Raw genomic sequence first — 27,543 nt, 5'->3', positions numbered from 1 at the left:
CAACACGTTCATTTTAACCGCCTGTACCAGTCCCGCCAGTGACAGAGAGAGGTCATCGAACCACGCCAGATCAGCTTTCACCTTCCCCACCAAACTAGAAATGTTGTGTCGACGGAGCCCCCCCCCCCAAATCCGGAGCAACCTGCACCTCCAGGTACCTAAAGTGAGTCCCTGCCCTACAGAATGGCAGCCCCCCCAACCCTGCCCCCACCCCGGGCCGAGACACCACAAAATATTCACTCTTGTCTAGATTTAATTTGTACCCCGGGAAAAACCCCAAAATGCTGCCTTCTTGTACAAAGATACATATTTTATTCAAAAAATCCTCAAAGCATCCAATAGGTGTGGGCTCATGTGGCTAGGAACTTGTTTAAATCCATCACTTATTCTCCTTTAATGACACCCAAAGGCAGCGAGAGTTGCCACGTTGAGGTACACTGAGGACCTGGTTGCTTTATTTCAGTTTAATAATACATGAGAATAGAATTAGATCATCTCTGGTCAAAACAGAAAAGATGAAAGGTGAGAAGAAAATTAAGTTTGAACAGCACGGTAGCACAAGTGGATAGCACTGTGGCTTCACAGCGCCAGGGTCCCAGGTTCGATTCCCTGCTGGGTCACTGTCTGTGCGGAGTCTGCACGTTCTCCCCGTGTCTGCGTGGGTTTCCTCCGGGTGCTCCGGTTTCCTCCCACAGTCCAAAGACGTGCAGGTTAGGTGGATTGGCCATGACAAATTGCCCTTAGTTACCAAAAAAGGTTAGGAGGGGTTATTGGGTTACGGGGATAGGGTGGAAGTGAGGGCTTAAGTGGGTCGGTGCAGACTCGATGGGCCGAATGGCCTCCTTCTGCACTGTATGTTCTATGTTCTATTAACCTACCCTTTGTCCTCATCAGCACTGATCACATGATTCAGTGGTGTCCACTGGTAATCACTTGTTGGAGCACAGCACACCTCACACCATGTTAGACATATCTGGGTTGGGATGATGTTGATAAATCACTAGAGCTTTACTCTAGTGATTTCTAATGTCATTCCAGTTCCGTGATGAGTGAAGCTACACCACACTGTGTCAATGTACCTGGAGGCTTCTGTCTGAATGTCCCTTTCACTTATTCGAGCAGAAGTTTTAACCTGTAACAAAGAAATCAGTAAAGATTTTGACTGAAAGAGTAGCGTGAACGGTTCAGACACCTTGGGCGGGATTCTCCCCTACCCGGCGGGGCAGGGAGTTCCGGCGTAATGGAGTGGCGGGAACCACTCCGGCGTCAGGCCGCCCCAAATGTGCAGAAGTCTCGCACCTTTAGGGGCCAAGCCCTCACCTTGAGGGGCTAGGCCCGCGCCGGAGTGGTTTCCGCTCCGCCGGCTGGCGGGAAAGGCTTATGGCGCCAGGCCAGCCGGCGCCGAAAGGTCTTCGCCGGGCGACGCATGCGCGGGAGCATCAGCGGCTGCTGACGTCATCCCCGCGTATGCGCAGGGGAGGGGGTCTCTTCTGCCTCTGCCACAGTGAAGACCATGGCGAAAGCGGAAGAAAAAGAGTGCCCCACGGCACAGGCCTGCCCGCGGATCGGTGGGCCCCGATCGCGGGACAGGCCACCTTGGGGGCACCCCCCGGGGCCAGATCACCCCGCGCCCCCCCCCAGGACGCCGGAGCCTGCCCGCGCCGCCTTGTCCCACCGTTCAAAAGGTGGTTCAATCCACGCCGGCGGGAGAGGGTTGACAGCGGCGGGACTTTGGCCCATTGCGGGCCGGAGAATCGCCGGAGGTGGACTCGCCGACCGGCGCGGCGCGATTCCCGCCCCCCGCAGACCGGCGCGGTGTGATTCCCGCCCCTGCCGAATCTCTGATGGCGGAGAATTCGGGACACGGCGGGGGCGGGATTCACGCCAGCCCCCGGCGATTCTCCGACTCGGTGGGGGGAAGAATGGTTGGTTTGACACGAATGCTTTGGAAAGCAGACCACGCCATGAGATTGGCGGAGGCACCAGTGTCCAGGCGGAATCGTACTTGGGACTGGTTGACCGTCAGGGTGGCACACCACTCATCGTCTGGATCGATGCTGTATACCGACAGCGGCTGGTGTCTTTGCTTCGGGGACAGCCTGTTTTTCGTTACGTCACCGACTCGAAGAGACGCCCTCGGGTCCTCGGTGTCACTGCTGTGTGGGAGGTCGGAATCCGTCTCGGTGACCGTGGGTTGAATTGCCCAAACATTCCGGCGAGGCTGGCTGGAGCGATATGAATTGGAAGGCTGAGCTGCTCAACAGCAGGCAGCATAGTGGCCACGTCTTCCACATCGTAGGCATTGTCGAGATTTTGCGGGGCATTGCCGCTTTAAATGGGCGGAGCCACAGTTGCCGCACGTCGTGACATCAGCACGTTCGCTGCACCACCGCGCATGCGCGGTGTGGTCATGCGTGGTGCGCGCCTGCGCATTACGTTCCTCCACGTCACCGTCCCCTCGTTTGGTGCGTACAAGCGCGGAAGTCTGCGAAAAGCATGCAAAATGGCTGCCCTCATTCAGGCTGAGGCCCTGGAGGTGCTCAATCACTTGGACTCGTTCCGCCTCGTTGCGACCTTGCCGCGACGTTTCAGCCGCTTGTATATGGGAGTACCGACTGGTGGCATTTTCATGTAGGACACACGTCTCGATGGCGATCGCTAGGGTGAGTTGCTTTACTTTGAGGAGCTGCTGACGTAGGGGGTCCGACTGAACACCGAAAACGATCTGGTCGCGTATCATGGAGTCGGATGTGGGCCCGTAGCTGCAAGATTGCGCAAGGATGCAGAGGTGCGTTAGAAAGGATTGGAAAGGTTCGTCCTTACCCTGCAAACGCTGCTGGAACACGTAGCGTTTGAAACTTTCATTCACCTCTACGCTGCAATGAGTGTCAAATTTGAGGAGAACCGTCTTGAACTTCGTCTTGTCTTCGTCATCTGCAAAGGTGAGAGAGTTAAAAATGTGGATGGCATGGTCTCCAGCCGTGGAGTGGAGTAGAGCAATATTTCTGGTGTCCGAGGCGCCTTCCCTGTCCGTGGCTTCGAGGACGAGCTGGAAGCGCTGTTTGAAAATCTTCCAGTTGGCCCCGAGGTTGCCGGCGATGTGGAACGGTGGCGGCGGGCTGATGTTGTCCATGTTGCAGGATGACAGAATGCTGGCGGAAGGCAGATCACTTGCAGGTAGGTCTAAGAAGTGCTAGTATGCAACCACACCTGGTATCATGATGTGTTGGGTGTTCTGGATCACAAACCGGTCACTAACACTTGAAGTAGTGCAACACTATTTTATTAAAAGGTTAACTATTTAAACATACTTGAACTGTGGGTAAATATGATACTAGCTTTAACTAAAGACCTTTGCCTCGTCCTAACCAGTTGATGCACTCACACATGGTGAATGTCTGTGCTGCAGGCTGTGAGCTCTGTCCTCCTAGCTAGCTGCTACTCAAATGAACGGGAACTCTGATGCCCCCTGTCTTTATAGTGCGTGTGCTCTCACTGGTGATTGGCTGCGGTGTTGTGTATGTTGATTGGTCCCACTGTGTGTCCATCAGTGTGTGTCTGCACCATGATATATTGGTGTATATTATGACAGTATCTAAGGAAGGATGCGCTGGCTAAGGGGGGAACCTTATTGAAACTTGCAGGATACTGCGAGGCCTTGATAGAGTGAATGTGGAGAGAATGTTCCCACTTGTAGGAAAAACTAGAAGCAGAGGACACAATATCAGACTAAACGGACGTTCCTTACAATAGAGATGAGGAGGAATTTCTTCAGCCAGAGGGTGGTGAATCTGTGGATCTCTTTGCCGCAGAATGCTGTGGAGGACAAATCACTGGGTGTCTTTCAGACAAAGATAGATAGGTTCTGGATTAATAAGGGGATCAGGGGTTATAGGGAGAAGACAGGAGAATGGGGATGAGAAAAATATCAGCCATGATTGAACGGCCGTGGCCTAATTCTGCTCCTATGTCTTATGGTCTTATAACAACATCCTGGAGCTATTATTGATCAGAAACAGAACTGGACCAGCCACATAGGTTCTGTGGGTATAAAAATAGTTCAGAGGTTGTGTCTTCAATGGTGGGTAACTCACCTGATTCCTCATAGCCTGCCCACCATCTATGAGGAACTAGTCAGAAATGTGATGGAATACTCTGCACATGCCTGGATAAGTGCAGCTCCAACAACTCTCAAGAAGCTCAACATCAACCAGGACAAAGCAGCCCACTTGATTGGCATCCCTTCCACATTCACTCCCTTCACCACTGACGCTCAGAAGCAGCAGTGTGTACCGTCTACAAGATGCACTGCAACAACTCAGTAAGGCTCTTCCTCCAGCAACTTCCAAACTCGCAATCACCAAGAACAACATGGGCAGCAGTTGGATGGGAGCGCCACTATCTACAGGTTCCTCTCCACCCAACACACCATTTTGATTTGGAACTATTATCACCATTTCTGAGGAAAACACATCATACATTACATAATTCACACTCTGTTACAGAGAAATATCTCGGAGAATAATACAAACTATTCCATTGAGAGCTAACCCTCTATGGGTGGAAATTTGTCAAACGAGACAGGTATAGGGAGTCAGAAGAATTCAGCCACCCTATTATTGTGTCGAGCAGGCAGACATGAGCTGGGGATGGACTCGCCACCTCCTGAGGCAGGCCCAAAGCGGGACAGTGGCAGGCTGATGGTGAGGCCAGCGGGCAGGAAACCCAATTTTTCTGGGACTTCAGGCCGGTTGTAGTCATAGAATCAGAGAATTATAGAATTTACAGTGCAGAAGGAGGCCATTCAGCCCATCGAGTCTGCATCGGCCCTTGGAAAGAGCACCTTACTTAAGCCCATGCCCCCACCCTATCTCCGTAACTCTGTAACCCCACCTAACCTTTTGGACACAAAGGGGCAATTTAGCAAGGCCAGTCCACCTAACCTGCGCATCTTTGGACAATCCTCACTCCTCCCGTTCTTCTTTGTCCCTTCATATCTCTCATACCCCACTCCATGTCCCCCTCACAATCCACTTTACTCATGTAAATAAACACACAGACATGAAAAACTAACTCTTCAACGGAACATGTGGAGGGAAACTCTCTGCCGTTGGTCGTGGAATTCTCCATGAGGCGGAGAACACTGTGTTGGGGGAAAAAGAGGTTTGCGTTGCTCCGGTCTCCCGCTGGCAGCTGCATCGAGGTTCACACCCCATGCCAGCGGGAGGATGGAAATGGGTCAAAATTGATGAATGCACATTGATGGGAACTTGTGGTCGGTATTGTATAGTGAGGTTACATTGTGTTAAACTGATAATGCAAAATCAGAAGAGCAAATAATTGGTGTTTGGATAACAGAAATCTCACAGCAAAAAAAATTGACTCATAGTGATTGACCTAACAGTCTGTTTTCTGTCTGTAGGTGTTCCATCAGGCCCACGCAATGTAATATCCAGTGTGAACGAGACTTCCATCATTCTGGAATGGAATCCACCACGTGACGTTGGCGGACGTGATGATGTCATGTACAACATTGTTTGCAAGAAGTGCCGCAACAACCGTAAAATGTGCAGCCGGTGTGATGAGAATGTGGAATTTGTGCCGAGGCAGTTTGGCCTGACAGAAACCCGAGTGTTCATCAGCAGCCTTTGGGCTCACACTCCTTACACATTCGAGATTCAGGCCGTCAATGGAGTTTCCGGCAAGAGTACGTACTCACCGCAGCACGTGTCTGTCAATGTGACCACCAACCAAGCTGGTAAGTGACTGTGAGAGACCTGCTACGTCACCTAATGTGCGACTCACCACCATCCTCACTAATCCCTCTTCATCATTCCCCAGTTTCTTTCAATTCTCTCTCCTCAGCAAAGCCTCATACATGCCGCAAAGCGCTCCTCTACACTCCGCAATTTACTCAAATTAAACCACTGCTCCAACCTATGAACCACATCACACAACAATGTTGAACTATTACGGATGGAAAGTAACTGTACTTTACCAATGTGCAATTAATTTCAGAGCATTAGTAATTGGGGACTCTATAGTCAGGGGCACAGATAGGAGATTTTGTGGGAGCGTGAGAGACTCACGTTTGGTATGTTGCCTCCCAGGTGCAAGGGTACGTGATGTCTCGGATCGTGTTTTCCGGGTCCTTAAGGGGGAGGGGGAGCAGCCCCAAGTCGTGGTCCACATTGGCACTAACGACATAGGTAGGAAAGGGGATAAGGATGTCAGGCAGGCTTTCAGGGAGCTAGGATGGAAGCTCAGAACTAGAACAAACAGAGTTGTTATCTCTGGGTTGTTGCCCGTGCCACGTGATAGTGAGATGAGGAATAGGGAGAGAGAGCAATTAAACACGTGGCTACAGGGATGGTGCAGGCGGGAGGGATTCAGATTTCTGGATATCTGGGGCTCTTTCTGGGGAAGGTGGGACCTCTACAGACAGGATGGTCTACATCTGAACCTGCGGGGCACAAATATCCTGGGGGGGAGATTTGTTAGTGCTCTTTGGGGGGGTTTAAACTAATGCAGCAGGGGCATGGGAACCTGGATTGTAGTTTTAGGGTAAGGGAGAATGAGAGTATAGAGGTCAGGAGCTCAGATTTGACGTCGCAGGAGGGGGCCAGTGTTCAGGTAGGTGGTTTGAAGTGTGTCTACTTCAATGCCAGGAGTATACGAAATAAGGTAGGGGAACTGGCAGCATGGGTTGGTACCTGGGACTTCGATGTTGTGGCCATTTCGGAGACATGGATAGAGCAGGGACAGGAATGGATGTTGCAGGTTCCGGGGTTTAGGTGTTTTAGTAAGCTCAGAGAAGGAGGCAAAAGAGGGGGAGGTGTGGCGCTGCTAGTCAAGAGCAGTATTACGGTGGCGGAGAGGATGCTAGATGGGGACTCATCTTCCGAGGTAGTGGGCTGAGGTTAGAAACAGGAAAGGAGAGGTCACCCTGTTGGGAGTTTTCTATAGGCCTCCAAATAGTTCTAGGGATGTAGAGGAAAGGATGGCGAGGATGATCCTGGATAAGAACAAAAGTAAGAGGGTAGTTATTATGGGAGACTTTCCAAATATTGACTGGAAAAGATATAGTTCGAGTACATTAGATGGGTCGTTTTTTGTACAGTGTGTGCAGGAGGGTTTCCTGACACAGTTTGTTGACAGGCCAACAAGAGGCGAGGCCACAATGGATTTGGTTTTGGGTAATGAACCAGGCCAGGTGTTGGATTTGGAGGTAGGTGAGCACTTTGGGGACAGTGACCACAATTCGGTGACGTTTACGTTAAGGATGGAAAGGGATAAGTATACACCGCAGGGCAAGAGTTATAGCTGGGGGAAGGGAAATTATGATGCCATTAGACGTGACTTGGGGGGGATAAGGTGGAGAAGTAGGCTGCAAGTGTTGGACACACTGGATAAGTGGAGCTTGTTCAAGGATCAGCTACTGCGTGTTCTTGATAAGTATGTACCGGTCAGGCAGGGAGGAAGGTGCCGAGCGAGGGAACCGTGGTTTACCAAAGAAGTGGAATCTCTTGTTAAGAGGAAGAAGGAGGCCTATGTGAAGATGAGGTGTGAAGTTTCAGTTGGGGCGATGGATAGTTACAAGGTAGCGAGGAAGGATCTAAAGAGAGAGCTAAGATGAGCAAGGAGGGGACATGAGAAGTATTTGGCAGGAAGGATCAAGAAAAACCCAAAAGCTTTCTATAGGTATGTCAGGAATAAGCGAATGACTAGGGACAGAGTAGGACCAGTCAAGGACAGGGATGGGAAGTTGTGTGTAGAGTCTGAAGAGATAGGCGAGATACTAAATGAATATTTTTCGTCAGTATTCACTCAGGAAAAAGATAATGTTGTGGAGGAGAATGCTGAGCTCCAGGTAAATAGATTAGATGGCATTGAGGTACGTAGGGAAGAGGTGTTGGCAATTCTGGACAGGCTGAAAATAGATAAGTCCCCGGGACCTGATGGGATTTATCCTAGGATTCTCTGGGAGGCCAGGGAAGAGATTGCTGGACCATTGGCTTTGATTTTTATGTCATCATTGGATACAGGAATAGTGCCAGAGGACTGGAGGACAGCAAATGTGGTCCCTTTGTTCAAAAAGGGGAGCAGAGACAACCCCGGCAACTATAGACCGGTGAGCCTCACGTCTGTAGTGGGTAAAGTCTTGGAGGGGATTATAAGAGACAAGATTTATAATCATCTAGATAGGAATAATATGATCAGGGATAGTCAGCATGGCTTTGTGAAGGGTAGGTCATGCCTCACAAACCTTATCGAGTTCTTTGAGAAGGTGACTGAACAGGTAGGCGAGGGTAGAGCAGTTGATGTGGTGTATATGGATTTCAGCAAAGCGTTTGATAAGGTTCCCCACGGTAGGCTATTGCAGAAAATACGGAGGCTGGGGATTGAGGGTGATTTAGAGATGTGGATCAGAAATTGGCTAGCTGAAAGAAGACAGAGGGTGGTGGTTGATGGGAAATGTTCAGAATGGAGTTCAGTTACAAGTGGAGTACCACAAGGATCTGTTCTGGGGCCGTTGCTGTTTGTCATTTTTATCAATGACCTAGAGGAAGGCGCAGAAGGGTGGGTGAGTAAATTTGCAGACGATACTAAAGTCGGTGGTGTTGTCGATAGTGTGGAAGGAAGTAGCAGGTTACAGAGGGGTATAGATAAGCTACAGTGCTGGGCTGAGAGGTGGCAAATGGAGTTTAATGTAGAGAAGTGTGAGGTGATTCACTTTGGAAGGAAAAACAGGAATGTGGAATATTTGGCTAATGGAAAAGTTCTTGAAAGTGTGGATGAGCAGAGAGATCTAGGTGTCCATGTACATAGATCCCTGAAAGTTGCCACCCAGGTTGATAGGGTGGTGAAGAAGGCCTATGGAGTGTTGGCCTTTATTGGTAGAGGGATTGAGTTCCGGAGTCAGGAGGTCATGTTGCAGCTGTACAGAACTCTGGTACGGCCGCATTTGGAGTATTGTGTACAGTTCTGGTCACCGCATTATAGGAAGGACGTGGAGGCTTTGGAACGGGTGCAGAGGAGATTTACCAGGATGTTGCCTGGTATGGAGGGAAAATCTTATGAGGAAAGGCTGATGGACTTGAGGTTGTTTTCGTTAGAGAGAAGAAGGTTAAGAGGAGACTTAATAGAGGCATACAAAATGATCAGAGGGTTAGATAGGGTGGACAGTGAGAGCCTTCTCCCGCGGATGGAAATGGCTAGCACGAGGGGACATAGCCTTAAACTGAGGGGTAATAGATATAGGACAGAGGTCAGGGGTAGGTTCTTTACGCAAAGAGTAGTGAGGCCGTGGAATGCCCTACCTGCTACAGTGGTGAACTCGCCAACATTGAGGGCATTTAAAAGTTTATTGGATAAACATATGGATGATAATGGTATAGTGTAGGTTAGATGGCTTTTGTTTCGGTGCAACATCGTGGGCCGAAGGGCCTGTACTGCGCTGTATTGTTCTATGTTCTATGTTCTAATGGAATACTTTATTGGAAAACTTAATACTGGCCCATTAGATTCGTAAGTTGAATTTTTGAATTGTCTGATCACTCTGTACGCCTTTACGATTTGGTGTGTAAACCAAAAGAATGTCGGTGAAATTCAACTTGGTGGAGCGTGGAGGTCATACCCCCATTTTACACACACACCACACACACATACACACCCATACATACACATGCACACCCATACATACACACACCACACACACCCATTCACACACACACCCATACACACACCCATACAGACACACACACGCACCCATACACACACACATGCACCCGTACACACACACGCAATTGTGCACACACACAAACCCATACACACACACACACACGCACGCAACCATGCACACACACACCTATACACACATACACGCACACACACACAACCATGTGCACACACACGCACCCATACACACACACACCCATGCACAGACACACACACCCAACGCGCACACACCCATGCGCACACTCACGCACATGCACACACACACCCATGCACACATGGACACATGCACACCCATACACACACACACGCACCCATACACACACACCCATACACACGCACCCATACACACACACATGCACCCATACACACACACACGCAACCATACACACACACACGCACCCACACACACGCACACACACGCAACCATGCACACATGCATACCCATACATACACACACCCATCATCAATCTTTGTAACCTGATCCAATCTCTGTGCTTCTCCAATTCTGACCCCTTTAAAATCCACAGTTTTCTTCATCCCATATCTTGGGCTGCTGAGTTCTAAGCTCTGTACCTCCCTCCTGAAACCTCGTAACCTTTGTCTCCATCTTCTTTCACCTTTAAGTCATTCCTCAAGACCAACCAAGATTTTCATCAGTTGCCCTAATATCCCCTTTCGTGGCTTGGTGTTAGATTTTGTTTGAGAATGCTGCTGTGCAGCACCTTGAGGCATTCTGCTGTAGTAATGGTGGTTCTATATGGGCAAGTTTTATTTGAACTGGAAGGAAAGAAAATAACAGAAGAAAAAAAACTTGCTGCTCAGATTACCATATCCCTGAGGATATCTGAAGAGGTTTCAATGTATTAGAAGTGCTGTTTAAATGGAAGAGAGGGGATCATTGTGTTTAATACTTTATTTCAAGCTCTTGTGTTTTTATTTCTGGAAATTCTATTTATTTTCAATAATATCCTGCAAGGTGAGATGATAGGTGTAATTTACTGCTCATCCCATGTCCCAAATAAATCTCATCTCTCCCTGAAACCAATCCAGTGTATCAACCAATCCAATTTAGTGTTCAACTAACCAAAGAGTTTAATGATTGTGTGTGGAGAGAGATGGATTTTGATCAATATGACTGTTATTGTGAAAGGAGAGTTTGTTGCCTTAACCAGTAGGTTTCCTAGTTTCTAACTCTGCCTGATATATCATTCCTCAGGATAGGAGCAGGTTCCTGTGCACACCAATGATTGAACATTGTGTAAAATCTGTAGAAGTGAGAGAATTGGAAATTGGGTTTAGTGTTCTCAGCACAGTTACTTGATCCTACATGGCCAATGACTGTCCAACTGAGAGTGTTGTTAAGAAACAAAATGTTTATAGCAGCACTGTTTCTCTAACTTAGCAAGGTTCAAGATGTGTTGTGCTGTGGAGTAGGCACTCAGAGGTTGAGTGAGCATCAAGTAGTAATATGGAACCAGTTACACCTGATTTTGTGCAACTCTGATATTCACACTGGGCTGCTGTCAGGACATGAAGGACCCATGTTGGCACAAGTGCTTAGCTTGATCTATTTAACTGTCATCTCACACAGCAGACCTATTGATGGCAATATCGAGGAGGCCGGTGGAGTGGAGCTGGATTTCATGAGCCAGGAGGCCAGAAGGAATGGTCGAACTTACATGACCTGGGTAGGGAGATGCCTGAGTTGGTCATGGAGGAAAAACCCTGGGAACAGGCAGTCAGTTCCTCTGTAGGTCTGAGAGGAGTCGTGCCCCTCTTTGGGCTAAGTTTCGCTAGCAGCTTTAGCTGTTAAATTCACAGCGAGATCCAAATGGCCTCACAGTAAACCAAAATTTATATATTAATGAGGCTCCCACCACCTATGCATGGCTCACACCTGAACTGCTCCTGAAAACCCACGAACGAGCACATTCACACACAGGAAACCCAACAGGTAGCTGTCAAGTTAAACCGTGTTACAATCCGCCGTTCCGTCTCTCCCAGTCCAGGGTCGTGCTGGTTCACACCCCAAGTGTAATGCCCCAGTGTAGCTGCTGTGAGGCAAAATGGCTTTCAAATCCCATCGCAATAAATTACGGAGCCAAAACTAAAAGGGGTGCCCTGAAGCAGGAGTTTGCTGTCAGGGTAACTAACCATTGTGTATTTAGCCTCCCAGCTGTGAAGTGTGCTTTATTATTACAGTATCAAGGGTTGAAACATGATGTCAACATTAATTGTAAATTGTGGTCTGGCCACTGCTGTTCCATCAGTTTTACGGTGAGCTGTTTACATGTTGTGTTGAAAGACTCTATTATTCAGATATTCCCCTAGGAGGGGGAAGAAAATATGTCATTTCCCAGCCTGGATTCAAAGTCTTTTTTTGTGCTGCAATGTCTTGCTCTCAACATTCAAGTTCCAATCTTCCTGTCCATTCAACATTAACAAGAAAGGTGTTGTTTCAGTGGATGGTGTTCCGATTGTGGAAATGACATTGGTGTGTGTTATATTTAGAATTCAAACAGTGACTTGTGCAACCATTTGTGCTGTGACCGTGTTGCTTTATTTAGAATACATGTCACATAACAGAGGAAGTCACTTCCCTGTCTCCATGCAGCCATCCCTTGAGTATATCCTCCTCTTCACTGTCACACTACGTTGGCCTTCTGAGCCTTCCACAATTTTCAATTGTTGCTTTTTGTTTCCTCTCAGGCTGGGAGCTCAGGCTGGCAATCTGTTCCGAGACCTTTGTACCTCTATTTCCGAATCTACACGATGAGTCAGCCTGAATTATAATTCCCTTTTTCCTTTCTTGGCCCCCTCTCTGGTGAGGAGTTGTGAGGTGGAATGGGTTTGCTTATACATCAGCTGTATAGAACTAGGCGTATCCATTAGACCAAGTGGGAACGGGAATTTGGTGGAGAGATGGGAAGGAGGTGCGACAAAATCAAGTGACATCGCTAAACATGTACATAATCTGATTAGGTGGAAAGAGACATTTTTTAAAGCAAAATAATGGAACAGCTGAGTGCTGTTACTTGCAATTCCTGCACCATGTGGGAACTCCAGGGTGATGCACGTGTCCCGGATCACCATGTGTGCAGGATATGGCTCGAGTGTGTCAGGACAGTGGACTTGGTGAATTTTCTGGAACGCAAATTCCAGCAGGCAATCACCAAACCACCAACATCCACCACCACCGACAGTGTTCAGGAGAATTGGAAATGGAAGTCTGCCGTGCACAGGAGAAGGAGGCAGGCAGTGCAGGAACAGACAGGAACAAAGCTTGGGAGAAGAAGGAAACCTCAACAAAATGATTTAATTTAGCTAAGAAACACATTAGCCCCCAGTTTGCCGTTCCCTGTACGATCGACTTCATCCCTTAACCTTGAGCTCAAAGAATGTTTTTGCTCTGCAGGTTGCTGGAAGTGTGAAGTGATAATGGTTGTGGCGAGGTTAACTGGGACCTGTCTAATACATTAACCAATCAGATTTAAGGGTAGAGAAGAAACAGACTAATAAAAGACCAGTAAATAAAGTGAATTAAAGTCAAACAGGTACATAAAGAGAAATAAAGAGAGAGAAAGAAAGATTGTATTCAGAATCAGAATTTCAGAAATCACAGAATTCTCTCAGGGTTGTGAGTCTTTGGAACTCCTTGCCACTGCGAACTGTGGGAGCTGAGTCCTTAAGACTGAGATAGTTAGATTCTTGATCAGTAAGGGAATTAATGGGGAAAGGGTAGGAAAGTGGACGTGAGGAATATTAGACCATCCATGATCTCATTGAATGGCGGTGCAGGCTCGAGGGGCCGAGCAGCATACTCCTGTTCCTATTTCTTATGATCTTTTGGTACGGCGCAGAAGGAGGTCATTCAGCCCATCGTATCTGCACTGTATCTCTGAACAAGTAACCTAGTTCCATATTCCCGCCTTACAAAGAACAATAGAGCACAGGAACAGGACCTTTGGCCCTCCAAGCCTGTGCCAACCATGGGACCTGCCTTCTCCCTATAGCCCTGCACATTCTTCCTTTACAGATAACAGTCCTATTTAATTTTCAATGCTTCAATTGAATTTGCCTCCACCACACTCTTGGGCAAAGCATTCCGGACCCGAACCACTCTGCATAAAAAAGCTTTTCCTCGTATCATTATTACTTATTTTGGGCGGCATGGTGGCGTAGTGGTTAGCACTGCTGTCTATGGCGCTGAAGACCTGGGTTTGATCCCGGCCCCAGGACACTGTCTGTGTGGAGTTTGTACATTCTCCCACTTGTCTGCGTGGATCTCACCCCCACAACCCAAGGATATGCATGATGTGGAGATTCAGGTGTTGGACTGGGCTGGGCACAGTAAGAAGTCTTACAACACCAGGTTAAAGTCCAACAGGTTTGTTTGGAATCATTAGCTTGCGGAACATAGCTCCTTCATCAGGTGAGATATGCAGATTAGGTGGATTGGCCATGCTAAATTGTCCCTTAATTGGAAAAAAAATAATTGGGTACTCTAAATTTGTTTAAAAAAAATTATTGCTTATTTTATTCATTAGTTTAAATCTGTGCCCTTTCATTCTCTATCCTTTCACGAGTGGGGACAGTTTCTCCCTATCTGTCCAGACCCCTCATGATTTTGAATAGTTCTGTCAAATCTCCTTTAAGCCTTCTTTTCTCGAAGGAAAACAGCCCTAACTTCTACATTATATCTTAATAGTTCCTCATCACGGGAAACATTCTCGTGGTTTTTTTCCACAATCTTTCCAATGTCTTCAGATCTTTTCTATAGTGTGGCCCAGAACTGTACGCATTACTCCAACATGGACCGAACTAGTGACTTATACAAGTTCAACCTGACCTCCTTGTTCTTAAGGCGATTTTCAGCCCATGCTTACCATCAGAGAGAAGGGCGGAAAATCCAGAGAATAGGGAGAGAGTTCACGTTTCCCGATTTTCCCCATTCATTGGCTGTGACGACACAAGGTTCATGCCCACAAAGGGTGAGAACCTCATTTTAATGGGTTTGAATACATTTAAATATCATTACCCAGCCTCCCCCTGCCACATGATCACCCCTCACTGAATATTCAAACCTCGCCTGACAGAGCATCACATTGGCAAGGTTTAAGCAGCAATTTAAAGAAGAGATTCAGTCAAGGGGATCCCTCCAGGGGTGCAAAGGTACGTATAGCCCCCGGGGGGAGGGATACATGTCCGCCCAGTGCCCTGGCATTTCCCGTGGGCACTGCTCCCAGCACAGGTTGGAACTGTGCCAACCTATGCCCAGGGGCAGTGCCAAGAGGTAGTGCCAGTGCAGGTGCACCCTAGTGAGAACCCTATGGGTTGTTCCAGTTATGCATGGTGTAGAGTGGAGGGGGAGCGGAATGAGGGGGGAACTTGCAGGAACGGGTAGGAGGGGGCACTGAGGGGCAGGGGAAACAATGGCGATATGTCCGTGGTGGTGGGGAGGAGAGCCCCTGATGATTGTCGGGGAGGGGTGAGCCCCGATACCTCTGCGGTGATCAGGGTGGTGGGCGGGGGGGGGTTTACTTCAGTTCAATTGGGGCACCGTTTAAAGATGACGCCCCGATATCTTTGGAGCCGGACTTGCTGGTTCTATCAGGCCCTGCTCTGCCAGAGTAAACCACTCCCACTTACATGGTTTTAATTTCTCCCTTTCTGGACCAGAGTGGTTGCCCTCCTTGTTGAAAGTGTCATTACATATTAAGTACCAGCTTTAACTTACTGCGGCAAGTTTAACAAAAGTGGAAATGCACCAATTTCATGAAACTCAGCAGAAGAATGAGGGTGTGATGCTGTTCGCGCAGAGCAAACTCCCAAATGGAAGAAATCATCCAGCAGTTTACAACATTTCAAAACCTACGGTATATCTAGTCCTCTGAACATGTTGAGTTGTTCAAACACTAATAACATTGTGAGCATTAAATTCATTGCTCTTTTACCGATTTTTCTGTCCCTTTTATCTGCTTATGTCTCCTGCTCTGTAATTGCCCCATATAAGTGCCAACTTGGCCAGGTTGGTAGCATGCTTACTCATAGCTGTGAGCCCAAGCAGATTGATAAAGGGATTCATTAGGAGAGCTTCAGTTAAAACATTTTCTTTGCCAGGGGAATATGGGACAAAGGGCCAGAGTTCAAAAATTAGAACTTGTTTAACCCGCCTTCCTTCCTTGTACCCTTCTCCTTCCTTCTTCCCTCACTCGTTCTCTTTTAGCTCTGTCTTCCTCCTTTCCCCTTCCTTCCTCTCTGAATCACTCCCTCCATCCTTCCCTCCCTCACTCTCTCCTCCCTTCCCCACTCTCTCCTCCCCTCCCCCACTCTCTCCTCCCTTCCCCTTCCATCCTCCCTCTAGTGCTCCTTCCCTTTCCTTCCCTGATTCTTTCCTTCGCTCCCTCCTCCATTCATTCTTCCTTCCTCCTTCCATCACTCCCTCCCTTCTTCCTTTGCTCCCTTCTTCCTTCCCTCCCCTCCTTCTGAGAACTTTTTCTGTTATGGACTGTTTTCTGTCCTATCATCTTGCAGTGTCGTTGCCAAAGTCATAGACTTCCACACTCATGGGCATTCTCCAGCGGACCTTAGCGCTCACTTCTATGAGCCATCTGTATGCTGCCGCCTGTAGGATGGATGTTAACTCCGGGCCTGCTTTTGATTGATGGACTTTGTCCCAGTTTTATTAAAGGCTGCTAGGTCCTCTAGTCATCAGCCATCATATCTCCCAACCCCCAACCACTGCACATGCCCCCTACATGCCCATTCAACAAGTGTGCACCATGCACACAACCAAGGAGCCATGAACAAACAATGGCAAGTCTTGGAATGCTTAGGAAATGTGCTTTGAGAAAAACTATCGGGCGGGATTCTCCGCGAACCGGCGGGGCGGGCCACTCCGGGGCCGAGGAGTGGCGATAACCACTCCGGCGTCGGGCCGCCCCGAAGGTGCGGAATCCTCTGCACCTTCAGGGGCTAGGCCGGCGGCAGAGTGGTTTGCGCCGCGCCGGCTGGCGCGGAAGGGGCTTGGCGCCACGCCAACCGGTGCCGAAGGGCCTCCGCCAGCCGGTGTGAGTTAGCGTGTGCTGGCGTCATCCCAGCGCATGTGCAGGGGAGGTTCATGTCCACGCCAGCCATCGCGGACTGTTACAGTGGCTGGCGCGGAGGAATAGAGTGCACCCACAGCACAGGCCCGCCTGCGGATCGGTGGGCCCCAATCGCGGGCCTGGCCACCATGAGGGCACCCCCCGGGGCCAGATCCCCCCCCCGAGGACCCTGGAGGCTGCCCTCAGAGCCAGGTCCTGCCGGTAAGTACCTTGTGTAATTTACGCCAGCGGGACCGGCTGAAAACAGGCGGCCACTCGGCCCATCGCGGGCCGGAGAATCGCCGGTGGCGCTCTAATCGCTCTAAACGGCCCCCGACCGGCGCGGCGTGATTCCTGCCCCCCCCCAAATCCCCGGCGCCGGAGAATAAGACAGCCAGCGGGGGCCGGAGATTCTTTCTCCTACCCGGCAGGGGGGTCGGAGAATCCCGCCCATTGTTCTGAAAACCCAATTAAAATGGCAATCAGCCACTGCCATTATATCAATAACAGAAGTTTTATGCCAATTCACATATTTTAATTTTATCCAAATAAACGTAAAGACATGTGAAAAGAACAAAGAAGGAAAAAAAATTATAACCTCATGACAATGTCAATTAATCAAAGCTAACACGTCACTTCAGCCTGTGTAAGCAGGTCCCTGCTGAGGTTTAAAGCTCAGCCAAGCATTCATATTTAAACCATCTGTCTCATCAGTGTCAATTTAAGATCCACTTTTCCTTCATAAAAGCTTTGGGCGGCATTCTCTGGCCGCGTCCACCCAGCGACCGGGGAATCCCGCCCGAGATCAATGGATTTCTCCATTGTTGGCATCTCTCCATTTATAATGCAATTTATAATATTGAAGCATATACTAAAGATGGGTAGAAATCATAATCATAGAAGGAATTTGGCTCTGTCTCACTTTACACTGTACGTTTTGCTTTAATTAGCCTCTACTTTCTCTTTGTAATTTTCCCTTTGCTATAGTTTTTTGTTACAATTTAGTTTGGAGAACTATTTCAGTCCAATGACACTTCAAACTAATATTTGACAACTAGACTTCAATCTATTTACATAGTTTTCCTGGTGACTAGTCTGACTCTGGCTCAGTTAGTAGCTATTTCGGCACTGGATATTGGATTGCCTTAAAGTTAAAGCCTTACGGCAGTCATGCATGTGGAATATGGGCTAATAGTTGCATCTAGTACAAATTGAATTGCTGCATTGTTTGAGGTGACATTTTTTGATGAGATGTTAAACCTATGCATCTTGGGAGTTAGCTGGGTGCAACAACTTGCATACTGGGATTTGAAGATTTTCTCCAAGCACCCTGGTCAACACTCCTCTTCCACCGAATACCGCCAATGATAAAAAAAAATGCTCTGCTCATTTTTATTTTATTGCTTTTTTGGGGCCCTGTTTACCGTGGTAGCCATTACCGTACATTGCATATGACCAATTTGAAACCTTCCCAACAAAATGAAAGGCAGTCATTATCCTCCTGCTTAAAATTCATTACCTTTCACTGACATAGTCAAAGTGGTAGGGTGAAGGACTATTTATTCTCATTGAAAGAACCCATATTTGATTTCAGTGACCTTATTGCAACAGGAAACATACCAGGGAGCGCTGATCCTTTAACTGAGGTCTGCTCACCCTTCAGTGCACCTGATCAAGTCCTACCTCCTCAGTCCTTGAATTTTTATTGGAAAACCATTACAGTTCTGAAAAGTGCTTCCACTCAAAAATCTTAACGACATTCTGTGATGGAATATGTAACTTTGATATTAGGATAGCGTTCAAATAGTGCCCTTTTTCTTTAAGGGAACTTAACCAAATAACATTGGCCATATGTAAGTCGAGGAAATTGCTCAATTAAGCTGTGCCATTGGAGATACCATTGACATCTGTTCGATTCTGTATGATTTGCGCAGATAGATGCTCCTTCCAATCCTGGCCCAGCTTCCTCCGTTGCTGTTGGATTAAGTCGATGATTGAGCCTTTGAAGGGAAAAATAAATATCCTCAGAGCTTCAGCTGCTTTTCATCCTTCCCTCCTTTCTGTGTGTGTTTTTTTTACCTTTGCATTGAGTCAGCAAATTGGATTTTGTTCCTTTTTTCTCTTGCTTTGACTGAAAATTCACTGAGACTGACAGAGAACGGCATTTGATATTGAGTTATGTATTGATGAACGTTCTTTGTGCCACATTACTGTCGAACATGCACTCTCCAGACTCCGTGGTTCCCTGTTTCCTGAATAAATGGTTTTAAATAAATATTTATTTTACCTCGCCATTTTTATTGCAAAACTATTCTGAATTCAGCATTGTGCTTTGTTGCCCCAACCTGTAATTGGAATCAAAGAGCCATTGAGGACTCATGTTACCTGGATACGAGCAGAGAGCGAGAGAGAGATCTCACTCGGCACTGCCCAGTTCATTACTGCAGGAGCTTACTTTAGGTTACTTTAGAGCACGGTAGCACAAGTGGATAGCACTGTGGCTTCACAGCACCTGGGTCCCAGGTTCAATTCCCCGCTGGGTCACTATCTGTGCGGAGTCTGCACGTTCTCGCCGTGTCTGCATGGTTTCCTCCGGGTGCTCCAGTTTCCTCCCACAGTCCAAAAACGTGCAGGTTAGGTGGATTGGCCATGATAAATTGCCCTTAATGACCAAGAAGTTATTGGGTTACGGGGATAGGGTGGAAGTGAGGGCTTAAGTGGGTTGGTGCAGACTCGATGGGCCGATTGGCCTCCTTCTGCACTCTATGTTCTATGTATGTGAGGATTACTAACACACCATTAAAAGTTAACTTGAGTTACCTGGACATTTTTGTGGCTGCCATTTTACTAATGCCCACCATCTACTGCTGCCCAGGAGCAGCTACACCCTTGTTATGTTTGACGGCAAGAGTTTTATTACACAATCCATCAGCAGCCCTTCGAGGCGCTAACGTTAACTGAATGTTGATTAAATTCACCAATCTAGAAGCTGCAATGGAGTCTGGAAGTGTCACTGGGAGAAAGGGATTCCAGAGACCCCCTATTATTTATGAAAACGTGGCTCAGCGATAGTAGTGCTCATACCCCATGGTCAGAAATTGTGGGTTGAAACCTCACTGTAGGATTGGCATCTAATCTAGGCTGAGGCTCCGGCCTGAGCACTGATCATAGAATGGTTACAGCACATGAGACCATTCAAGCAGTCATGTTCATACTGTTCTCAGTAAAAGCTACTCAACTTGACCCATTTACCTGCCTTCTTCCTGTAGTTTCACAAATTCTTTCTCCACGGGTAATTTTCGAACGATGGAATGCTGCACTGTTGGTGGTGCCATTGTTCAGGTGAGGCTTCAAATTAAGTGTCTCTTTTGGTGGTGGTGAAAACTCCATTGACATTGTTGGAAGAAGAGTTGAGAGGCCTCCTGTGCCCAGGCCAGCAATCCCCTAGAACATAGAACATTACAGCGCAGTACAGGCCCTTCGGCCCTCGATGTTGCGCCGACCTGCGAAACCACTCTAAAGCCCATCTACACTATTCCCTTATCGTCCATATGTCTATCCAATGACCATTTGAATGCCCTTAGTGTTGGCGAGTCCACTACTGTTGCAGGCAGGGCATTCCACGCCCTTACTACTCTCTGAGTAAAGAACCTACCTCTGACATCTGTCCTACATCTATCTCCCCTCAATTTAAAGCTATGTCCCCTCATGCTAGACATCACCATCCAAGGAAAAAAGCTCTCCCTGGCATCCATTTGCACCCAAAACAAGTCAGGCATGATATTCTGTTCCATCATTGAGCAAAGAACTTATCTGAGTGGGATCCCTCATCCAAAAAATGTTTTTGATGAACAGATAGATGGCATGGTGCCACGTGGTTAGGACTCCTGCCTCACAAGTCTGCGTGAGTTTCCTCCGGGTGCTCTGGTCTCCTCCCACAGTCTAAAGATGCGCAGATTAGATGGATTGGTCATGTGTCACCAACACTTGCAAGGAAATTACTCCTCATCAGTTAAATGTTTATCATATTCCAGTAAACTGTGATGTGTGTGAGCTGTCAGAACAGGAAGGCTAGACATGTCCTGAACTGGGTGAGTGGTCTGGCAGGATTCCTGTACCTGGAGAAGATAAAGTTTGCTTTCAGGGGCTCAGAGGAGGGGTTCTTCTCGGGGCGGAGGTTGTTCATCGATCTGTAAGGAATGGGAAACAGCATTGAGGATTCGATCCTGGCTCCGGGTCACTGTCCGTGCGCCGTTTGCACATTCTCCCCATGTCTGCGTGGGTCTCACCCCCCACAACCCAAAGATTTGCAGGATAGGTGGATTGGCCACGCTAAATTGTCCCTTAATTGGAATTTATTTTCAGTTATTGAAAAAAAGGAATGAAAAGCGTCAGCGGGGGGAGTGGGTTTGGTTGGGGGCGCGGTTTCGTTTTGGGTATTATCGATAGAAAAAGGGGCAGGTGATGTGGGTTGGGATATAGGGGTCTTTCTTTGTGCTTGGAGTTTGGGAGTGATGGTTGTTGGTGCTGTGTGTTGTTTGGAAATAACTGAAAATGCCTCGAAAAAAACTATTTAAACAAAAAACTTGAACAAGCCTACAGTCTGGGTGGTGTTAGCAGCTGCTCTATTACAAAAAAGAATCCAAACAATCCCTGTAAACATTTTCACATCCCTCATTATTTCTGGATGGATTTCTCTGCTTAAAAGCAAGAACTGAATATAAATCAGGAAAAACTTAGCTTCTTACAATAACAAAATAAATCCAACAGTGTTTTTAATCAAAGAGCAGTGATGTGTTGGAGTTCTGGATCACAAACGTTTTCCGGAATGCCCGCCAGTTTTCGCAGAGATCGCCGTGGCACTCGAGCTGCTGCAGAACCCGGATCTTGAACATCTTGCCTGGGCATCGTTACTGGTTGTCACTGTACGCTGAGGTGCCGGCGATGCGGAGCGACGGCGGCGGGTTGATGTTCTCCATACTTCAGGATGCCGGAATGCTGATTAGTTGTAGGTGGGTCTCAGAAGTGCTAGTATGCAACCACTCCTTGTACCATGATGTGTTGGGTGTTCTGGATCACAAACAGGTGACCAACACTGGAAGTGGTGCAACTCTATTTTATTATAAGGTTAACTATATTAACACACTTGAACTGTAGGTAAATGCAATACCAGCTTTAACTGTTTCCCCTTGCCTAGTCCTAACCAGGTGATGCACTCAGCACATGGTGAATGTCTGTGTTGCAGGCTGTGAGCTCTGTGCTCCGAGCTGGCTGCTACTAGAATGAGCGGGAACTCTCCTGTCCCCTGTCTTTATAGTGCGTGTGCTCTCACTGGTGATTTGCTGCGGTGTTGTGTATGCTGATTGGTCCCACTGCATGTCCATCAGTGTGTGTGTGTGTGTGTCTGCACCATAATATACTGGTGTATATTATGACAAGCAGGGTTTATAGATTTAAAGAAATCTTCAACCAAAGAATCAATCAATATGTTAATGAAGGTATTAATTCAAGAAAAATTTTGTACTATTTTTGTCAGCTGAGTTTTGTGAGCAACGATCTGCCAGGAGACTCATCTTCTCCCATTTTCTGTTAACATATTATTTCAAGCTTAAATCAAGCTGGTTTTGCGCAACATTATTTCCCCCCAGGATGTGTGGATGTTTTACATAAGCTGCAAACTCAAAGACCTCTTTCCTTTTCTTTCTGATCTGTATTTTTTCATGAGATTCACTTTTCTCCGTCTCCCACCATCCAGCCTCGGAAACTGTACGTGAGCACAGTCCGCACTGAGGCAGGCTTGCATGTGTATGATTTTTAAATGAAGCTTTTTATCCCTGTCAAATTCTAGAATAATACAAATGGGAACAAAGCCATTTTGATCATCAAGTCTGCACCAGCTCTTTTAAGAGCTCTTCAATTAGCCCCAATAATCTCTGGCTCTTTCCCCACATTCCTGCAATTTAGTCATACCATTTTATAATAATTACTTATGAGTATTTTTACTGAAGGAAACATTATCCTCAAATTCCACTTATTCACCTTCCAATGAGAGCAATGATATTCCAACCCCTTTTTCCCTGCAGTTTTCTTTGTTGTTTTCATATCTTCAAGCTCCTCCCTAAAGAACAATACAACATCCTGGAAAGGTTCTGGGGCTGATTAACTGTCTGGAAGGCTTTTTTTTTATTCGTTCAAGGAATGTGAGCATCACTGGCGAGGCCACCATTTATTGCCCATCCCTAATTGCCCTTGATCCACCTTTGTGAACCGCCATGATGTGTCAGTACTCCCACAGTCCTATTAGTGAGGGAATTCCAGGATTTTCACCCAGTGACAATGAAGGGACGGCTGATATATTTCCAAATCAGGATGGTGAGTGGCTTGGAAGAAAACTTTGATTCCATTGATGGCTGTAGCCATATCTATCCAAGTCCACGGGGATGGTTAATTCCATGCAATGGAAAGGTGTGTGGGGCCCTACAGTCTATATGATGGTTCCTTCCAGGAATATCGAACACCTCACTTAATAACATTTCCATCTCATTTGTGGGCTTCCCTGTTGTATCGTTTCTCGCCACTCCACTCCCCCACATTGGAATCTCCCCATCTTTTAGAATAGATTTTAAAAAAAGGGGGAACCAGGTGAGGGGAACCCACCAGGTGTGCACAGGTAAGAAAGGTCCCCGGGAGGAGAGGTACATACCCAGGCAGTACCTTGGCACTGTCCTGGCACTGCCTCTGACACTACCCCCTGGCACCCTGGCAGAAGGTGTTGGCAGGGGACAGTAATTGGGCGGGGTCCTCAAGGGAGGTCTACGGGGGATAGTACCCCATATGTGTGGGGGTGGGGGGATTTCCCCACATGTGTGGGTAGGGTCCCCATATGTGTGGGGTTCCCTGTCTGCGCGTTTGGGGTTCTCTCTCTCCGTTGAGGGTGGAGATCTTTGTTTTTACTGGAGATCAGGGCACCCTTTCAAAAGGTTGTGGGGTACGCCTCCAGGATATTTTTCTTCGAAGTGCTTGACAATATGGCGAGAAAAGCCTGCTATGCAAGTCGCTTTTCTCACCTGAGCCAGCACTGAGAAGAAATAAACAAATAATTTCTGCCCATTGGATCTGATGATAAAACACTGCTGATGCTGGAGATCTGAAATAAAAACAAAATGGTGCACAAACACAGCTGGACAGGAACTCTCCGGTCATTTGCAGTCAGTGGGATTCTCTGCTCTCCCCTCCTGCGTATTTCCCAGCGACGTGGGATGACGTCAATGGGAATTCCCATTGACATCAGTAGGAGCAGAGAATTCCTCTGCCAGCGAACGGTGCATCGCCTCCAGCCACCGGGAAACACACGGCTGGGAGGCCATAGTTTTCCACCCCTGGTCTGATAACATCAATGGAAAGGTAGAAAGGGAGTTAATCTTTGGAGCTCAAATCACTTTTGTTTGGCTTAGGATTCCATGGGCTGGATTCTCTGTCGGCGGGATCCTGTGCTTTGCCGGCAGCACACTCACGCCCACGGATCTCCTGATGGTGCGGGGGGTGCCCGCAATGGGAAACTGCACTGGCCAGCTGGCAGGTCGGAGGATGCCGCTGCCGGCGGGGGCGCACAGCTCCTGAAAACTGGGGCGAAATTCTCCGACCCCCTGCCGGGTCGGAGAATCGCCGGGGGCTGGCGTGAATCCCGCCCCCGCCGGTTGCCGAAGTCTCCAGCACCGGAGATTCGGCGGGGGCGGGAATCGCGCCGCGCCGGTTGGCGGGCCCGCCCGCTCGATTCTCCGGCCCGGATGGGCCGAAGTCTCGCCGATAAATTGCCTGTCCCGCCGGCGTAAATTGAACCACCTATCTTACCGGCGGGACAAGGCGGCGCAGATGGGCTCCGGGGTCCTGGGGGGGGGGCGCGGGGCGATCTGGCCCCGGGGGGTGCCCACACGGTGGCCTGGCCCGCGATCGGGGCCCACCGATCCGCGGGCGGGCCTGTGCCGTGGGGGCACTCTTTCCCTTCCGCCTCCGCCACGGTCTCCACCATGGCAGAGGCGGAAGAGACTCCCTCCACTGCGCATGGGTGGGAAACTGTCAGCGGCCGCTGACACTCCCGCGCCGTCCGGGGATGTCATTTCCGCGCCAGCTGGCGGGGCACCAAAGGCCTTTTCCGCCAGCTGGCGGGGTGGAAATTCCTCCGGCGCCGACCTAGCCCCTCAATGTTGGGACTCGGCCCCCCAAGATGCGGAGCATTCCGCACCTTTGGGGTGGCGCGATGCCCGTCTGATTTGCGCCGTTTTGGGCGCCAGTCGGCGGACATCGCGCCGTTTCCGGAGAATCTCACCCCTGGTGCGGCAGGACAGAGAATCCCACCCCATTTATTTTTATTTTTAGTTGGTGCCATAGGTCTGACTGGATTGGCTTTCCAATGTGAGCTATGTTTTGTTTTGTGTTTCAAGGGCCAAAATCATCTTGCTTTTCTCGTCGGCGGGGTCTTTCTGCGAATTGTGTGAAAGCCCGTGGACATCAGCGGACTGGAAAATTCTGCTGCCGGCCTATGGCAGACCCCCTCAGCCACCCACCGCAAAACACGCAGCAGTGGCGGGGAGGGGCCGGGGGAGAAACTCCACCCATGGCCCTACTGTTTGAAAGTGAAACCGCGGAGGGTGAAATTCTCCCATGACCCTGCCAGGAGGTTCAATGACGAGCAAATTGGGAGAATTTGGCAGGGTGTGTAAAATTCGATTTCACACTGATGTGAATTTCCTGCGGTATCTCCTGTCAGTGCCCGCCATGGCGGATCAGGGAAACTGCTGGGGGCCAGCGTGAAACTGATTTGCATCCCACCAGTGGGCTGCGGATGATGGCCTGACCAGAATCTTCCACCCATGCCTGATTCTCCACGATACCACCACGGTGGGTGGAGGGGGAGAGCTTCGACAGATTCCGTGTCATCGAGAAGGTCCACATTTCAGCCTCAAAGTGCTCCCGGAGATTTGTCTTCCTTTTTATCTTCTTTCTTCAATAGTGAGTCAGCGATGTTGGGTGCCTTGTCAATATGGTATCCAGATACAATGTCAGACTCCGTGCCATCAGGCATGCTCCACCACAGAATGTGGAGCGAAACACCCGGTTGCATAATTAATGAGGTCGGGGCTGGAAGATATGGCATGATTTCCCATCGGTATCCGCAGCGGGTAACACTTCCTGGACGAAATTCTCCGGTATTGGCGCGATGTCCGCCGACCGGTGCCAAAAACAGCGCAAATCAGTCGGGCATCGTGCCGCCCCAAAGGTGCGGAATCCTCCGCATCTTGGGGGACCCAGCCCTAACCTTGAGGGGCTAGGCCCGCGCCGGACTGATTTCCGTCCCGCCAGCTGGCGGAAGAGGGCTTTGGTGCCCCGCCAGCTGGCGCGGAAATGACATTGCCGGGTGGCACATGCGCGGGAGCGTTAGCAGCCGCTCACGGCATCCCCGCCAAATCGCCCGCCCCCCGCAGGACCCCGGAGCCCGCCAGCGCCGCCTTGTCCTGCCGGTAAGAGAGGTGGTTTAATCCACGCCGGCAGGACAGGCATCCTAGCAGCGGGACTTCGGCCCACCCGGGCCGGAGAATCGCGCGGGGGGGGGGGTATCCGCCAAACGGCGCGGCGCGATTCCCGCCCCCGCCGAATCTCCGGTGCCGGACAATTCGGCAACCGGCGGGGGCGGGATTCACGCCAGCCTCCGGCGATTCTCCGACCCGGCGGGGGGTCGGAGAATCTCGCCCCCTGTTCCCACCTTCTCCATGGGACTTACTCCCAGAAGGGAGAATTCCACCCTTATTTTACTCCTTGGTTGCACACCCAATGGAAAATGGATAAAGCCTCCCTTTAATTTTTCCCCAATCACCCTGTGGTGAAGCACATGAATCAGATGAGAATCCATGCAACTCCAGTGTCGGTGATAGCAGAGGGTACCAACCAAGTTCCAATGCATTGCACCCCTTGAATTGGCATCGCCCAGTGCTGTGTCTGCTGCACTGAAATGAAGGCTGGTGTGTGTTTCACGATCAAATAACCTTTATCAGATCCTTCTACCCGTGCATCCAGGCAGGATCAGCACCAACCTCTCGCGGATGAACAATAACTCTCCAATGATACCAGATCCTGAGGATGAATTAGAAAACTAATCAGCAGCCACGGCAGGTTGGCAATTAACAGTCATTCTGAAAGAAGTCACTAAAACAATTAAGCCAGGATGTTCAACCAGACCCCTCACGTTGACAGAAACATATGCGATTTGAAGAAGAGGCAAGAGAGATCTCCCTGGTATCCTGGCCGTTAGTTATCCCGCAACCAATATCACTTAAAAAGCTTAACTGGCCATTGTTGATTGTGGGATCTTGCTGTGTAGAAATTGGCTGCCACGTTTCTCGAAATTACAAGAGTGATTACACTTCAGAAATACTTCAAAAACTGGAATTGTTCTTCATCAAGCAAGAACGGTTAACATCATCTCGGATTACTTTTCTCTCCACTGTGGGACGAGACAGGGATGCCCTATGTCCCCCCTGCTGTTTGCACTCGCGATTGGCCCATTGGACATTGCACTAAGAAGTTCGGGGGTATGGAAAGGGATAGTGCGGGGGGGGTAATAATAATAATTGCTTATTGTCACAAGTAGGCTTCAATGAAGTTCCTGTGAAAAGCCCCTGGTCGCCACATTCCGGCACCTTTTCAGGGAAGCCGTTACGGGAAT

General features: G+C 48.8%; 1 protein-coding gene across 3 annotated transcripts in view; it reads left to right on the top strand.

Annotated features, from left to right (window-relative positions):
* The window catches only part of LOC140390075 (ephrin type-B receptor 1), a 741,967-nt gene that overhangs the window by 506,806 nt on the left and 207,618 nt on the right, over window positions 1-27,543 (top strand). For all 3 annotated transcript variants that reach the window (XM_072474951.1, XM_072474953.1, XM_072474952.1), the window contains exon 5: window positions 5,423-5,758. In XM_072474951.1, the coding sequence (XP_072331052.1) occupies window positions 5,423-5,758 (336 nt within the window). The remainder of the gene's footprint in view (window positions 1-5,422; window positions 5,759-27,543) is intronic.

This window comes from Scyliorhinus torazame, chromosome 14 (genome assembly GCF_047496885.1).
Source record: "Scyliorhinus torazame isolate Kashiwa2021f chromosome 14, sScyTor2.1, whole genome shotgun sequence".
NCBI lineage: Eukaryota > Metazoa > Chordata > Chondrichthyes > Carcharhiniformes > Scyliorhinidae > Scyliorhinus > Scyliorhinus torazame.
The sequence above is the reverse complement of the archived record's forward strand: the minus strand, read 5'-3'. Positions and strand labels throughout refer to the sequence as shown.